A 17805-nucleotide genomic window follows, 5' to 3' on the forward strand; every position below is an offset into this window, starting at 1 on the left:
GTTGCCCTTTTAATACTTCTTTTCAGTTTTGCCCACTGCTCTTCTACTTCCCCTAACGACTCCTTGAGATACTCCCCCCCCCCCCCCCCCATTTTAAGAAGGTTCGTTTTCCTGAAGTCTTGGAATGAAGCTTCATCTCTTGCTCCCTAATCCTGATCCACACCATCCAGTGATCACTGGTTCCCAGATGATCCTCCACAACATGAGAAACACTGTCCCTGTCTAAACAAAATCTATGAAGAACCATACAACAAACAGCCAGGGAACCTCAGGTCAAAAGGAGGAGGGAATGATTTTGAGAGTCAGCATGAGAAAAGGGTTACTGAATGCAAACATTTGCCTATAATCATTCAGCCGTTCACATTGGGACGCAGGCCACAGGTGCTTTTACCCACGGGTTCTGCATCAAGCCTGTGTATACTTTGCACTTTATAATGTGCCGCCATGCACCTGCTTTGCTGTGCCATAGATCATCTATGACAAATAACATGCCTAGATTTAAAAAAATATAATCTGCACACGGTATTTTCCAATCCTGCCCAGGGAGGGAAGTTTTCAGACCCACATCAATGGCTTTGACAATTGTCCTTAGAATTCTATCAGATTACTTTCAGGGGTTCTTTTAACCTAGAAGAGACATAATGTGTCCTGGGTTGTCGTCGTCCCCCCCAGTCGCCAAACGAGACCTCGCTCTCCCGGTCAGCAGAAGGACAGGCTGCATGGTTGGAGGAGGCAGTTTCTATTATCTGCCCCTGAGAACCCATTCTTCCATCTCTTATCATCCCCGCCCCCTCCACGCTCAACGGGCTGTAGCGGTGAGAGTGGCCACAAGGCGACTGGGACAGAAAAGAGGGAGTGGACAACCCTGGCCCGTGCCCACGCGACAGCCGTTTCTCTCCAGCACGCAGCCCGTTCTGCTGGGGATAAGCAGCAGTGGCAGGCACTCGAACGTGCCCGCTGGGTACCCGTGCTGCAGGGGCGTTATCACGGACCCCAGTGCCGCAGCCTCAAGGCAGGGAGAGGGGTACGATGGAACCGGGAAGAGAACTGGAAAGGTAATTGAGGGAGGGGGCGGCAGAACAGAATGAAAGATAGATTGGTGGGGGACTGAATGGGCGATAGAAGGGGGCATCTGAAAAAGAGGGAAAGATCCCCCGCTTTTTTCTGCACCGCTGCCTAGAGTCTGGGCAGTGGGGCACAGAGAGAAAGAGATGAAAGCGGCTGGTATAAGGGAGAAAGAGCAGCTGAGAAGTGGCGCAGTGGGGAAGGCAGTGAATGAATGAGAGCGCAACATGGACAGGTAAAGGCAATACAGCGGAGGTGGAAGGGAACAGAGAAAGGGCGAGGGAAAGGTGAGAGATGAAATTCTGAGAGGCTGAGGAGGATGGGGGAATAGGGGGGAGATGAGGGGGTGAGAGTGGGTAGGAGGGGAGATGAAGGACTGGAAAAGGGATCCATTCGGTCTTGCAGTCTCAAAAACAAAATCATCTGTTGTCCCAATAATCGGCATCACAACCTGAAAGGAATCCTGTTTTCTCCGCAACCAGTACGGCTACTCAAATTCTGCACTACAAAAATTAGCTGTGTGCGTCACTATCGCGGATAAATACTGATCTAAGTTTGCTGGTTCAGGATTGAGGCAAGAAACTGTTTTCTGCCACCTTTCAGAGCTAGATAACATCTGTGCCGCATGGATTTACTGCTAGCTGGGATTCAGGCTAATAACCGCATTAAGCGTGAGTGACCCCTGCTGGTACAAAACCAGCGCTGAAGGGCTAAGTCTCTTAGGTGGTTTCCTTTCTGGCTCTCAGGGAGCTGGGATTCTTTATGGTCACAGCCAACAGGGAAAATTAATGGGAGAGAAGTAGAGAGGGAATAGAGCTGTGCTACTGTGCATGGCTTGTTTTTTTTAATTTCCGAAAGCCACTTAGGGAAGGTAATTTTACATCTGTGTGCCGTTGGGTGAAGTCTGTATGTATCTTTTACCCACAGATGTTACTCCAAATCGTCAAAGCAAACGTATGCATGTAAATTTGCAAGTAATTGGCTTGCTGCACACACACAGAATAATTTGCAAATTTGCTCTTGGGATATAGCAGCTCCTCGGAGGTGATAACTTGTGCAGGTTAAGCACATGCACATCCTTTTTAAAATAAAAATCATGCACAAGTTCCAGCTCCATCACCTGGAATGCCTCTCCCCAGTTTGTGGGGAACTGGGTCATGTGTGTACTTTTACAGGTCATAAGCCCCAGACTATTGCCTGACATTATGCACTCAAGTGATTTTGAAAATTCAGCCTATTGTTTTCTGCTGATATACTACAATGCTTGTTTCATTCTGTACATCAGTTGCTGTTTATCCTTTAAAAAATAAAACAAAAGTGAAATCTTTCTGGTGAAGCACAAGCCTTTTTAATTGCAGCACTTTATGAGATGCAGGTTTAATACCAGCGTAAAACGTCACTTACCTAAAAATAATATTTTCTAAATCAAAAGGATACTCAATGATTCCAGTTGTTGGCACTCTGACCCGTAGTACATCTTGCTGAGTTGGCACGTAGGCTGGAGTAGAAACACGATCTATGTCACTAAGGTAGCTGTAAAACAAGGTGTGCACCTGTAATTTCTGCTCAGTAAATGGTCTGGACTTAACAACGCACATAGGACTGTGAATCTGGGTTTGACTCTCAGGGCAGGTCTTCCGTTCCCCTGTTTGGCTGAGGTGGAGGATGCTGCAGAGACAGCACTCACAGACAGAGTCCCAATCACTGTTCAGTGGTGACACCTAGTGGCCAGACCCAGGGACCTAGAGGGAGCCCTGGGCAGGGCGCTTGGCCAAGGATTGTCACTGCAATGGCTAGTCTAAGGGAGAGGATATGAAATAGAGGGGTACATGCAAATGCAAGCTCATGACACTGTAGCTCAATAATGACTAGTTCCAATTAAGCTGGAAGCCCAAAAGAGGAAGAGGAAACTGCAAATCCCACCTTTAAAAAAAATATGCATGCAATATGTTATCTATGTGTTTCATTGATGTAAAATAAAATGGAGGAAGTGGTCTGGTTACAGAAGTTAAAATGTTAAAGTCACATACATCCATTTACCACTGACTCCCTGTTTCTCAGTTCGCTAGCTATCACCATCCCTCGTCTCCCCTCCTCTTTGAAAGCTTTTGTGTGATTCTGATGCCAGATGTGGACTGCCAGTTCATCCACCCCCGAGGTGGCTGCACATCTCTTTCTGAAAGATTTGATTGTAAAGCTGTAGGTTCTCTGCCTTTTAGTAGCCAGAACTCAGCACCTCATCAGGCCCAGTCAGGCCGGCTCCAGGCAGCAGCTGAAGTGTAAAAGTGAGGGCATTCTCTCTACTCCTATAATCTCTTCCTCCCACTATTTCATTTCAAAACACCTTTGAATGGGGATAATGTTTTCACTTTTTAAATGCTCATATGTTTTCTTTCTTCCACCTTAGAGTGGAGCAGACTCTGGGTCAAAACCAGACAAAATTGAGTGAATAGAAGAAGACAGTTTCCCTTTGCAAATCCCTCGTGCCAGCAGTAAATACTTTTCCTTTGAACAATGCAAGATATCTATAAGATAAGAAAGTGGCTGCTGCCACTTATCTTTTGTTCTCTTAATTTGCCCATGAACTAGGTTAGCTCTCTGGCATGTGATGCCCCTTTCTTTCCCCAATAAATACCAGTTCTAAAACAATTTAAACTGTATTTCCAGAAAACTGAATGCAATTTGATTCATTTTACAAACAGGTTTACTGCCAGTTACAAACACATTTGGTGTACAAAGTAGAAAGAGGACTACTCTAACTTCATTAAGCACCAGGCACTTTAAGTATTCAAATATAAAGTGCAGAAGACATTACCAAAAATAAAGTCATCAAAGATTGTGCTGTTCGAGTGCAACCATTAAAATACCTAGAGAGAAAAACAGACCTCTTGTTTGTTCTGTTGCTTCCTTTCATACCACTAGATGTCAGACCCTGATCAGCAAACAACAGAGTCCCAGCACATATGCACACCAAGATTCATTCAAAATAATTTCAGGAAACAAATTCCATTCCTTCTCACCCTCATTCCATCATTACAGAGAAAGCCGATATTTTGACTATGGTGGGAAACTACACTAGAATCCATACGATTTTGTATGTCAGGAACAAGCTTGGCATCCAAGGCTTAAGAACCGGAATTTGAGCAAAGCAATATACACCTGTCAGAGATAAAAAGAGGCCAGAAACACCAGAGCATGATTTATAAGAATATAAGAAAATAAGATGTGCCATGCTGGATAAGATCAAAGGGCCACTGAGCCTAGCATCTTACCCCTGATAGTGGCCAATCCAGGTCACTGAGAAGTGCCCAGCAGATCTCAGAGTGTAAATATACCTGAAGAGGAATTGTTCAGGTTTCAAAAAACCTCCCTTTCTTGCAGCATCCACAATATGTCCTCCAGCTCCCACAGAGGATTCAGAAACCCAAGAATAAATGGTTTACAGTGGGGTCTGGTAGAACAAGACAGGTAACTATAGAACACCCAATTTCCCAACTGTGCAGCATCCTGAATATCCATCTTCACTCCCACAGAGAAATCAGACATCCACGATTCAGAATCCCAGGAATAAATGGATCACAGTGGGTTCTGGCAGAATAAGGCATGTGATAAAGAGCCATCCACTCTCCCTGCCTTTATCCTTATATAATACCTTTTCTGCACCGGAAAACGAAGAAGCTCCAGCAATAGAAAATGAAGTGATATCTGAAAGGAATGTAGTCACCAAGTGTATCCAGAAACCCTTAAACACTATTAAATGTCATAAAAGGAAGCTTCTTTTGCTAGGAGACTCGGAGGAATCAATAGGGGAAATCATTTTGATGGGGATGCAACAGTTAAATACCTTCCAGGATCTTCAGCCAGTAGAAATACAAACCAAATACTGAACCCAATTATAGAAGTAGAGACTTTCTGATATCAATGTTATCATCCATCTGGGGACCAATGACCTTGCTAGAAATTGTATCCTTGCAGTACAGAAAATTTCCAAAATCTAGGGAAGACGTTTAGACACATAGCAAAGACTATTGCCTTTTTGGAAGTATTACCTGATCATGGAAAAGAGAGTGAAAGGCTCTCTCATATAGACAACTTCAAATTCTGGCTCAAAATGATGTAAAGTGGTTTTGGATACACTGGGTTGGGGCCATGCATGGAGCAGTAAAAGGTTATATGGTTGGTCTACATTTATCCTTGGGGAAACGAGGATACCAAGTGAGAAATTCAGATCATACATTATCAGGCATTTAAATTAGAGAGCGGGGGTGACAGTACTGGCATGTCATCCCCAAGCAAACAGCAAGTGGGAGGAGAAAATAAAATCAATCAGCTCAAGAAAGCAGAAAAGGTGATTAGTAAGAGCTACAAACCAAGGGAGAAATGTTGGAAAGCTATTACCACAAATGCTCTTATTCTGGGCAATAAAATCACAGACCTGCAGGCCCTAAAGGTGGAAGCAGATTTGGAAATTGTTGCTGTAACAGAGACCTGGTTCACTGAGTCTCATGATTGGGATATGACTATCCAGGGTTGTAACTTAAGGAAGGACAGAGTGGACAGAAAGAAGGAATAGATCTTTATGTCAAAAACAATATCCAAGCTAAAAAATGCAAGGGACAAGGGGTAGGGAAGAAGAATTATGGGCTGTCCTAAAAAAAGAAGGTAGTGCTTTCATTGACATCAGTGTGGTCTATAGGCCTCCAATTAAGACACAAAACCTGAACAGAGATCTGGTTGAAGACATACAAAAGAGGGACACAAAGGGACAAGCGTTGCTCATTGGAGATTTTAATCTGCCAGATGTGGAATGGAGTATCCCTTTTGCAAAATCTATAGATAGATAGTGGATACCCTTCAAGAGGCTCTGCTTAAACAAATGGTATTGGAATCCTCGAGGGAGTAAGGACTTTATCTCCATTTGTGAGCACTCGACATGGTGCTTATAAATGGAGATAAAATCTCTAATGTCCGGGTAGGTGCTCATCTGAGTACCAGTAATCATCAGACGGTATGGTTTGATATTACAAATAAGATACAGAAAGGTCACACGAAGATCTGAGTATTGAATTTCAAAAATATGAACTTCATCAAAATGGGGCTTGTTCCTCTAGGAAGAACTAGAAAACAGAGAAAATGGGTGATGTGGAACAACAGTGGGCCAAATTAAAATGAGCTCTTACAAAGGCAACAAATCTATATGTTAGAAAAGTAAACAAAAATAAGAGAATAAAGAAACCAATCTGGTTCTGAAAGAAGGTGGCTGGAAAAGTAAAGACAAAGAGAACAGCGTTCAAGACGTATAAAGGATCCCAACATGAGGAAAAGAGGGAATACCTGGTGAAACTGAGGGAGACTAAAGTAATCAGGAAAGCAAAAGATCAAGCGGAAGAAAGGATTGCCAAAGAGGTAAAGTGAGGTGACAAATAATTTTTCAGATATATCAGAGAAAGAAGGAAAGTCCGAAGTGATATAGTGAAATTAAAAGGTGAGAAGGAGCAATGTGTAGAGCGAGATGAAGAAATGGCAGAAATATTAAACAAATACTTCAGTTCGGTGTTCACTAATGAACATCCTGGAGATGGACCATTGCTGGTTGACAAGACAACAGCTAGGGGAGGCATAGATGAAACTCCATTTACAGAAGAGAATGTATGGAAAGACCTAGGAAAACTGAAAGTGGACAAGGCCATGGGGCCAGATAAGGTACATCCCAGGATATTGAGAGAGCTCAGAGATGTGCTGGTGGGTCTGCTGAAGGACCTGTTCAATAGATCCCTGGAAACGGGAGAGGTGCCGAGTGATTGGAGAAGAATAAGTCGTGGTCCTGCTTCACAAGAGTGGTAGAAGAGAGGAGGCTGGAAACTACAGGCTGGTTAGCCTCACCTCAGTGGTTGGAAAATTAATGGAGACTCTGCTGAAGGAAAGGATAGTGAACTATCTAGAAACTGAGGAGTTGCTGAACCGGAGGAAGCATGGATTCCCCAGGGGAAGGGCCTGTCAGACAAATCTGATTGATGTTTTTGATTGAGTGACTAGAGAACTGGATCAAGGAAGAGCTCTCAATATGATTTACTTGGATTTCAGCAAAGTTTTGTTACAGTCCCTCATAGAAGGCTTGTGAATACAATGAGAAGCTTGGGAATGGGCGCTAAGGTGGTGGAATGGATTGCAAACTGGTTGACTGACAAAAGATAGCAGATAATGGTAAATGGAGCCTACTCTGAAGCGAGAACAGTATTAAAGGGATCAGTTTTGGGACCGGCTTTGTTCAGTATCTTTATGAGAGACATTGCAAGGTAAAGTTTGTCTATTTGCAAATGGTACTAAGATCTGCCACAGAGTGGACATGCCTGAAGGAGTAGAGAGAATGAAAAGTGATTTAAGGAAGCTTGAAGAGTGGTTGAAGATTTGGCAGCTGGGATTCAATATCAACAAGTACAGAGTCATGAATATGGGGTATGCTAATCCAAAAGAGCTGTATGTCATGGGGTGAGAGACTAATGTTCACGGACTAGGAAAGGGACCTTGAGGTAATAGTGTCTGGCAATCTGAAGACACTAAAGCAATGTGACAAGGCAATAACATTCAAAGTCAGAAGAATGCTGGGCTGCATAGAGAGAGGAATAACCTTAAGAAAAAGGAGGTGATAATCCCCTTGTGCAGGTCCTTGGTGAGTCCTCACCTGGAGTACTGTGTTCAGTTTTGGAGACCGTATCTCAAAAGGGACAGAGACAGGATGGAGGTGATCCAGAGAAGGGCAACCAAAATGGTGTGGGGGTCTGTATCAGAAGACTTATGAGGAGAGGCTGAAGGACTGAAATATGTATATTCTGGAAGACAGGAGGGACAGGGAGATATGATACAGACCTTCTGATACCTGAAAGGATTTAATGATGCACCAAATTCAAACCTTTTCCATTGGAAAGCAAACAGCATAATTAGGGGTCATGAAATGAAACTCCAGGGGGGATGACTTAGAACTAATATCAAGAATTCTTTTTTCACGGAGAGGGTTGTGGATGCCTGGAATGCCCTTCCGGAAGAGGTGGTGAAGATGAAAACAGTAAATTAATTCAAAATGCATGAGATAAACACTGTGGATCCCTAAAGGCTAGAGGTTGGAAATGAAGAAAAGGGTTCATGGAGGTAACCTGCATGGAATGGCAGTTACTACCCTTAACAGAAGGCATGGGGGTTACTACCCCTAACCAATTAGCTTTCATGCTTTTGGTGCAACTGCAACGTCGCTCCCCGCTTCAGCAGGAGGGGGAAAAAAGCGGAATTAAATTCAGAAGACATCCAGCGTTGGGCCCCGAATTTTACAGTCTGGGAAACTGATGCACAGGCATTAGGGAAAAAGCTTGGGACTGCTTCTACAGCCAAGTCCAAAAGCAAAACACGTTCAAGCAGCACTGTCTGAATTATCAGGAAGGCTGCTCACCCCATAAAAATGTTGCTAGCAGTAAGTTTGTTGTGGGTTTGACAGTTGCTTGGTTTTGACTGTAAAATATTACTGCCCTTAACATAAGGCCTGGGGGTAACCTGCACTGAGTGGCAGTAAGTACCATAGGAAACTTGCTGAGCAGACTGGATGGACCATTTGGTCTTTTTCTGCCGTCATAACTTTGTTACTGTGTTTTTGTTGCTTACTTGCAGAGATAAGCAATGGCTTCCCCAAGTCTACCTGAACTTTTCCTCTAGGAACTTGTCCAAACCCCTTGTAAACCCCACAATGCTAAATGCCTTTACCACATCCTCTGGCCATAAATTGCAGAGCTTAACTGTGCGTTGAGTGAAATAATATTGTCTCCAATTTGTTTTAAATGTGCTTTTTAGTAACTTCATGTATGTTTTGAAAGAGTAAAACAACTGATTTGCATTTACTTATTCTGCTCCTCTCACAATTTTATAAACCTCTGTCATATCCCTTCTTAGTTGCCTCTTCTCCAAGCTGAACAGCCCTAACCTGTTTAGCATTTCTTCACAAGAAAGCTTTATCCTCGTGATCATTTTTGGTGCCCTTCTCTATACCTTATCTAGTTCTACTGTAGTTTGTTTTCCAGAGAGGGGGGGACCAGAAGTGCAGTAGCACCAAGTATCAAAACAGAGGCATTATAATAGTCTCAGTTTTATTCTTCATTCCTGTCCAAATAATTCCTAACATTCTTTTTACCTTTTCTGATCACAACTGCACACTAAGCTGAGGATTTCAAAATATTGTTCACAATGATGCCAAGATCCATTGTCTGGGTGGTGACTCCTAAAACAGAACCCAGTAATGTGTACCTTTTAATCAAGATTAGTTTCCCTTTCTGCATTGCTTTAAACTTGTCCACATTAAATTTAATCTGCCCCTTAATTACCCAGTTCCCCAGACTGGCAAAGTCCTTCTATGGTTTCTCATTATCTGATATGGTTTTCAAAACTTTGAATAGTTTTGCATCTGCAGAATTGACCATCTTACTTATAGCTCTCTTTTCCAGATCATCTATACTGTATAAATGTTAAACAGCACTGGTCTCAGTATAGCTTGCTGGGGCACTTAACCTCTCTACATTGAGAAAACTGACCATTTAGTCCAACTCTCTGTTTCCTCTCTTTTAACCAGTTACCAACCCACAGTGGGGCATTTCCTCATATTCTGCAACTTTTTAATTTTCTGTGGATTTTCTCATAAGAGACTTTGCCAAATGCTTTCTGAAAATCTGGATACACATTGACTAATTTGCACTTTATCTAAACACAAAAACATGATGGCAGAAAAAGACCATACAGTATTTCTAGTCTGCCTGTCCACACCAATTGCTCAGCTCTACAATCCCTACCACTTTTTCAGAAATCCCTTGTGCTCGTCCCATGCTTTCTTCCATTTAGATACTAACCTTGTCTCCATCACCTCCACAAGGAGGCTATTCCATGCATCCATCGCCCTTTCTGTAAAGAAATATTTCCTTAGATTATTCCTGAGTCTATCCCCTTTCACCCCCATCCAATGACTCTCCTTCCACTGAAAGATGCCTGCCTTGTGTACATTGATACCTTAGAGGTATTTAAATGTCTCTATTATATCTCCCCTATACCATCTTTCCTCTAATGTGTACATATTTAGATCTTTAAGTCTGTGTTGCGACCGTCGGTCTTCGGCTTCGCCCCACCTACCTCTCACTACTTGCGGCTCTTCCCGCTCACCTCTGACTACTGGTTGCTGCAGCGTCTGTCTGCCGTCTCTCCAGCGTCCCCGGACTGGCTTTGGTGCTGTCTCCCGCATGCTCCTCCAAGCTACCTTAGGGTGCGCGTGCGCAAGCCGCCCTCATCTTTATTTCCATGTTGGCGTGAACCTCCCCCTGAGACGACATTACGCTGCCCGGATATTTAAGCCTACAGTATTTGCTAGCTCATCGAGTTAGCAATGGTAACTCTACGGATGGGATTCACTCTCCGTACCGAAGCTGCTCTACCACTCCAGTGCTATCTGGAACTCTTACACCCTTTGGGGTTGCTAACGGGGTACCCGCTCCTTGGGGGCCTCTTCTGCTTCTTTCAGGTGCTATCAGGAAACCGGTACTCGCACCTCCCATGTTCTCGCTCCTCCCATGTTCCCTGAGTAACTGCCTGCATCTTCAAACCCTTCTACTTAGAAGACTTCACTAACCGTTTCCATCGGTGAGTACAACTACCATCTATTCCACAGTACTGCTTCACTGGAACCAGGTACTCGCTCCTTTAGGGCCTGCCCTCTGTTCCGGTGCCAGACCTCTCGTCTAGTGAATCTCTGTAACTGCTACGTGAGTACAATACAACTGAGTCTCTCTGCTCTAAGGGATCAGGTACTCTCTCCTCGAGGGCCTGCTCTCCCTGTCTCGGAGCTTCTCCTAATTCTACCTGGGACTCTGAATGCTTCTCATTGTGTACTCATAACTCTCGGTCTCTTTCCACTACAGCACAGCCAAGCAGAGGATTCGCTGTTCCAGCGTTCTGTGGGAGACCTGCCCAGCTGGGCTCAACATCTACTACTCACTACTGCCACTGCTGGTGGTTTCTAAGACTGTTTAATAAAAGATTCAAATCTGTGTTTGAGTGTCCAGAGTTTAGCCTGACACTGTGGTCCCTCACGGGACTGCCCCCCATGGACGTGGTCAGCTGCCACAGTGTCCAAGGATCCACCCAAACATCAATAACCATAACAGTCTGTATCCAAATGCTTTACAACCCAGACCACTGACCATTTTAGCAGCCACTCTCTGGACTGACTCCATCTGAATTATATCTTTTTGAAGGCACTATCTCCAGAATTGTACACAGTATACCAATGAGCTCTTACCAGAGGCTTTTACAGGGACAATATCACTTCCCTTTTTCTACTGACCATCCCTCTCCCTATAACCAAGCATGTTTCTGGCTTTTGCCATCATCTTGTCCACCAGTTTGGCCCCATGAGATCATCAGATGCAATCACCCACAGATCTCTTGTTTTGTATTTAGAAGAATTTCACCCACTATATTATATTGCTCCCTTTGTTTTTTGTAACCCAGCTGCAAGACCCTGCATTTTTTATCATTACATCTTAGCTGGCAGAGCCTAGGCTATTCCTCAAGCTTCTCTAGATCCATCTTCATCTTTTTCACTCCTTCCTTGGTGTTCACCCTGTTGCATATTAAAGTAATCATCCACAAAAGTCAAACCTTTCCCGATAGTCCTTCTGCAATATCATTATAAAAATGTTGAAAAGAATCAGTCCAAGAACTGATCCCTGTGTTACACCACTGCCAACGCCCTTCTCCTTGGACTGAACACCATTTACCACTACCCTCTGACACCTCCTACTCAACCAGCTATTAACTCAGTCACTCACTGTAGGACCAATAACAAGAATGTCCAGTTTATTTATATAAGTCGCTAATGCAGAACTGTGTGAAAGGCCTCAATGAAATCCAAGTGCACTACACCTAACATTCTCCCCTGATCTTTAAGTCTGGCCACCCAGTCAAAGATTTGTCTAATAAGACTTACCTCTGGTAAAATCATGTTCTGAATTTTGTAATCCATTGGATTTCAGAAACTATACATTTAAATGTTTATTTACAATCTTCAAAAAAAATCTAATAGATTTGTAAAGCAAGACTTCATTTTGCTGAATCCAGTTTGGCTTTTTCCCATTAAGCCATGTCTCTCCATATCATCAAAAATTCTGCTCTTAACAATAACTTCTACTAATTTGCTTGGCACGGTCATCATGCTTAAATGTCTATAATTTCCCAGTTCAGCCCCTAGAACCCTTTATAAAAATTGGTGTTAAGTTGGCCAGAAGCTGATTATAATGATAGATTAGTACTAATAAGTCTACAGTTTCAGAGTTGGCTTCTTTTACAAATCTGAGCCGGTGATTTGTTACTCTTTAGTTTGTCAAGTTCCACCATTACATCTTCCAGTTTCACAGCTATTTGCTTCAGTTCTTCTAAATCATCCCCCTTTAAAGATAGTGACTGGTGTGGGTATCTCCACAACATCTTCCTCAGTAGAAACGTAAGCAAAAAACTCATTTAGTTTCTCGTCTATGCCCCTGTGCCTTCTAAGCACCTCTTTTTCTCCTTGGTCATCTACTTTTCCAACTGACTCCATCATAGGCTTCTTGGTTTTGATGTACTCTGATCTCTTTTACCTCACCATTTAATCATGCTGGCAGTCCTTTTGTCTTCCTTTGTCCTATTTTAATGAAATATATTTTATCTGCATTTCCAAGTGGTATGAAACAATCTGGATGAATAAAAGTGCCAATATGGTACAAGGAGATAGTTATGAACCAAAACACAAAATCCAAATGCACAGTACAAGAGCCCTCATAATAGACACTAGTCTATTGCTAACATTATTCACATTCATTTTTTAAGCTAATTTTTCATTGTTTTGCAGGTAAAAATCATTTCTGGTAAGACTTCCCATAAATGTCTTACTGGATAAGTGATTTAATATAAGGCAAATAAAGGCTGTTTACGTCAAACCGGTAGTGTCTATTATGAGGGCTCTTGTAGTAGATTAATTGTGCATGTAGATTTTGAATTTTGATTATTAAATAATCTCCATGCAAACTTTGAACCTTCTCAACCACTCCTTTCAGGTTTTTTTCTAATTTCCTCATTGTTTCATAAAGAAAAATGCTACTGCAGTGGTTTTACTTGATATCCTTCTAGTGATTCCGTCGAATTTGACTGCATTATGATCACTACTGCCAAGCAGCTCCATCACCTATATACCCTTGTACCAGGTCTGGAGTTCCACTGAATTAAATCTAAAGTTTTTCCCTTTCTCATTGGTTTCAGGACCAGCTGCACCATCAAGAACTTATTTATAGCACCTAGAAACTTAACTTCCTAGCATGTCCTAATGAGACATTTATCCAATCAATATTAGGATAATTGAAATCTCCCAATATTATAGTGCTGCCAATTTTATTGGCCTGTCTATCTCCATTATCATTTCAGACTCTCACTCTTCATCTTGGCCAGGCAGGTGATAGGATATCCCCACTGCTATACTCTTCCCCATCACACATGGAATTTCTACCTATAAAGATTCCAGAGTGCATTCTGTTTCCTGCAGAAATTCCATCCTGCTTGACTCTCTGCTGTCCCACCCCACCATCACCACCACCAATGTGGTCTGCCTCATCACATCAATTAAGTGGAGGAGTAGCCTAGTGGTTAGAGCAGTGGACTGTGAACCTGGGAAGGCAGGGTTCAAATCCCACTGCTGCTCCTTGTGACCTTGGGCAAGTCACTTCACCCTCCATTGCCTCAGGTACAAACAAAGAGGTAAATTTTTAAAAGTCCTAGGCGCGCCAAAGCCGGGAGATACGCGCAGAAGTTGGGCCAGCGTGCACCGCGTGCCTTTTAAAAGGCGCCCACGGGCACAAATAAGAAGTTGAAAAATGGGACGGGGCATGGGCGTGGTCTAGGTGGGACATGGACATACCGGGTCTTTAACATGAAAGCCGTTACATGCACAAATGCGCATCCCCTGCCACGTAACTTTACTACTGCTATGGATGGCCTGGAAGTAATAAAATAAAAAATAAATAGGCCAGTCAGCGGGGTTTTAAGGTTGGCGCTAATAGGGTAAAAGGGAGGCTATTTAACTAGAGGGGTTAAGAAGTTCTATCCCTTACATGGGCAAACTGGTAATTGCGTCGGCGTGTGTCCCTTATAAAATCTCCCCCCTTACACAGTAGAGGCATCTGCGCATAAATGCGCGTGTCCATATGAAATTGTGCGCATATGTATGTGCGTTCAGCCTATATTATACCAGGTGCGCATATATGCACGTATGTTATAAAATAGTTGCATCCTTTGGCGCAAGCTGGCATACGCGTGCATGTTTAAAAGTTACCATCTTAGATTGTGAGCACTTTGGGGATACAGAAATGCTTACAGTACCTGAATGTAATCTGATTTGAAGTGCCAAACAGCGGAATATAAATTAAAATAAATAAATATTTACATCGTTGGAAGAGGGAGGAGTTCAGCAACACCTGCCTTAACACTTTCTCTGTGCTTTCCACCTCCCCCCAACTTGGTCTCTTCCTAAAGCCAACAGTGCTGTCTACGTACACAAACATTGGTCCTTATTATGAAATTTCTTGTCTTCTGATGGTCTGGCCTTTTTGTTACCATTGCTCCTTTTTTCATGTAATATACATTACAAATGAAAATTACCAGCACAGTGTCCTTTGTCAGTCCGTCAGCCCACTCCATGTTCAGTTTATCCTAGTAAGCCATTGCACTGGGATCAAGTCTAATAATACACCAATCAGTATTAGGATGTCTACTCCTTGGGGCGGATTTTAAAAGGCCGGCGCGCCTATTTTGCATAGGCCGGCGCGCCTATTTTGCATAGGCCGCCGGCGCGCGTAAAGCCCCGGGACGCGCGTAAGTCCCGGGGCTTTCGAAAAGGGGAGGGAAGGGGGCGTGTCCGGGGCATTTCGGGGGCGTGCCGCAGCATTTCGTGGGCGGGCCCAGGGGCGTGGCGCCGGCCCGGGGGCGTGGTCGAGGCCTCCGGACCAGCCCCCGGGACCGGAGGACGGAGCGGGGCTGCCAGCCGACGCACGCAAAGCAGGCATAACTTTGCCGACAAAAGTAGGGGGGGTGTTTAGATAGGGCCAGGGGGGTGGGTTAGGTAGGGGAAGGTGGGGGGAGGTGGGGGAAGGGCGAAGAAAAGTTCCCTCCGAGGCCGCTCCGAAATCGGAGCGGCCTCGGAGGGAACAGGCAGGCCGCGCTGGGCTCGGCGCGCGCAGGTTGCACAACTGTGCACCCCCTTGCGCGCGCCGACCCTGGATTTTATAAGATACGCGCGACTATGCGTGTATCTTATAAAATCCAGAGTACTTTTGTTCGCGCCTGCTGTGCGAACAAAAGTACGTGCTCGTGCAAGTATTTAAAATCTGCCCCCTTGTGTTTTTCTTAGTTTTGGGCTGATTTTATTAAATGACTTAGGTGAGTTTGTATTTTACTCTGCAGTTTTAATTTGCAAGTACAGGGAAAAAGTTGCAGGATCTCAAGCTTGGGCGCTGTACTTACTACTTAGCTGAATCTGACAGCTGGTACTCTCTCCGTCGGTCATAGCACTCCTGGATTCCCGAATCTTCCCAGAGCTTCTTGATGGCTTCGACGTGCTTTCTCTCCAAATTGCTCACTTTGTCCACCTCCACATCTCTGATGATCAGTGCATTTTCCTGCAGCAAGAGAAGAGAAGATTCTTATAGTTCAGACAAATGCACAGCGTAATGGGAGGGAGAGAGAGTGCACATTAAAAAAGAGAGCATCAACTGGGTACAATGATCTGCTAAAGGTCAATTAGCTGTGCTTTGGTTATTTCTGGTGTTTTACAGTTCCTCTAAAGTTTGGCTTGTTGACTTTCCAAGATTTAGGATCTTAAGGAAGCTTTAGAAAAAAAGAACTAGAGACAAGTGCAGGGCAGACACGTGCAAAGCAAACTGTGCATCTTTGCTTTAATAGAACAGAACAAGGGCACGACTCTCACCATCTGCTCACAGAAGCACAAAGGCGAGCCTCTATATTCTTTTAGGATGACTACAGCATACACCTCCCTCCAATGAATTTGTGAACATCTCAGTAGCTCTTTAGTTAAGTACAGAAATCCAGGGAATGGTTGAAATATAATTGTGAAACTAAAAAACAAAAAACTATTGACCTTGCTATCCATTCTCCTCCACTTGAATAAAACAAGCTCTCTTTGAATGTTGTGGTCTTCCTACCAACCTCCCCCTCTGCTTTTACTTTTATGTTCATGAATTTCCTTTCCGTTATGAACGATGCTTCAACTGAAAATCTGCATCTTGTTAGCGCAAGCAATTATCCAGCGTAACCCACATCCTTCTGTATGTTCTCTAAGCATTAGCGACCTGTGGCATTCTTGTCTCTACTTATGGTAGAATGGAAATACCACATTTACCCAGCCTCAAAATCTGACCCAAAGTAAAACACTATCCACAGAAAGAAACCTCTGAACGTCTGGGAAACTCAACTGGATCCCTATTTAGAGCAATAATTCTTCTCCTTTGAAATCTCTAAACTTTATGCTGCAGCGTTTGGCAAATCCTGACTGTTTCCCTCCATAGGCTATAATGGCATGGTCATACTTTTTGGCTAAGAGCACTGTTCAAAACTTTCACACAATGAAAACAACTAAATTACATTTCAGGAAATTTACCAAGCGTGGTTTGGACTTTGAATCCCATGGATGACTTGGAAACCAGGAGAAATGAGATGAGGTTTCTATAATTACTACTCCCCTTTCTTAACTATCATAGCCAATCCTACAGAAGCCCCAAACGGATGAATATGAATAGCTGAAGTCTGAAGCAAAATTTGATGGAGATGTCTAGTAATCGACTTTCCTCCGGATCCCAGTTATCCGATGCAGAGTTTTACATCAAGTCCTGTATTAAGAATGGTGGAGATGGACCCTAATGGTTCCCAAACCTGTCATAGTGAACCCCCAGCCTGTCGTGTTTTCAGAATTCACCCAGTGAATATGCACGAGCTTTCTGATGCATCCAAAATAATCGCTGTGGATATTAAGAAAAGCGGGAATGTCTTAGGAAGTGGCCTGGGTCCTCCTTTCCCTTTCCAGATCAGCCTGAATCCAAAAGTGAGACATTTAGTTTTAAGGTAAAATGTGTATTTATCCTCTAGGTAGGTGGTTTTGCAATGCAGTCTTATCATCAGGTTACTGTGGTGTAACAGGTAACTTCTAGAGGGGCTGTGTAACTGATTTTTCAAGTGAGGACTCTTCTATAGGAGTCTGCATTAGAAACTGAAGGGGGCAGTGCCTGTTCCGGGGTTTTCCCCTTTTTTTCCTAGAGGCCTTCTGGTTTTTCAAGTCCCCCAGAAGGGCATTAATTGTCTTGCTTTTTGTAATGGAGTGCAAGTGCAATTTCTAGGCGCTCCTTAAGGAGCCCTAGGATCAAGTATGGACAAACATTTTCCTTTCTGGGATAATCCTTAACTAAATCCTAGGTGCTCATGAATAAGAACATAAGAAACTGCCATTCTGGGTCAGAGCAAGGGTCCATAAAGCCCAGCATCCTGTTTCCAACAGTGGCCAATTCAGGATACAAGTACCTGGCAAGAACCCAAAAACTAAGTCTATCCCATGCTTCTAATGGCAGTAATAAACAGTGACTATTCCCTAAGTCAACTTGACTAATACAATGTATGGACTTC

The 17805-nt window shown here is 43.5% G+C and overlaps 1 protein-coding gene across 3 annotated transcripts in view; it reads right to left on the reverse strand.

The window, feature by feature from the left end:
• The window catches only part of LOC115099110 (guanine nucleotide-binding protein subunit alpha-14), a 389345-nt gene that overhangs the window by 7042 nt on the left and 364498 nt on the right, over positions 1-17805 (reverse strand). For all 3 annotated transcript variants that reach the window (XM_029616466.1, XM_029616480.1, XM_029616473.1), the window contains exons 3-4: positions 15637-15791; positions 2470-2598 (exon numbers count right to left, since the gene is read on the reverse strand). In XM_029616466.1, the coding sequence (XP_029472326.1) occupies positions 2470-2598; positions 15637-15791 (284 nt within the window). The remainder of the gene's footprint in view (positions 1-2469; positions 2599-15636; positions 15792-17805) is intronic.

The sequence above is a fragment of the Rhinatrema bivittatum genome, chromosome 1 (assembly GCF_901001135.1).
Source record: "Rhinatrema bivittatum chromosome 1, aRhiBiv1.1, whole genome shotgun sequence".
NCBI lineage: Eukaryota > Metazoa > Chordata > Amphibia > Gymnophiona > Rhinatrematidae > Rhinatrema > Rhinatrema bivittatum.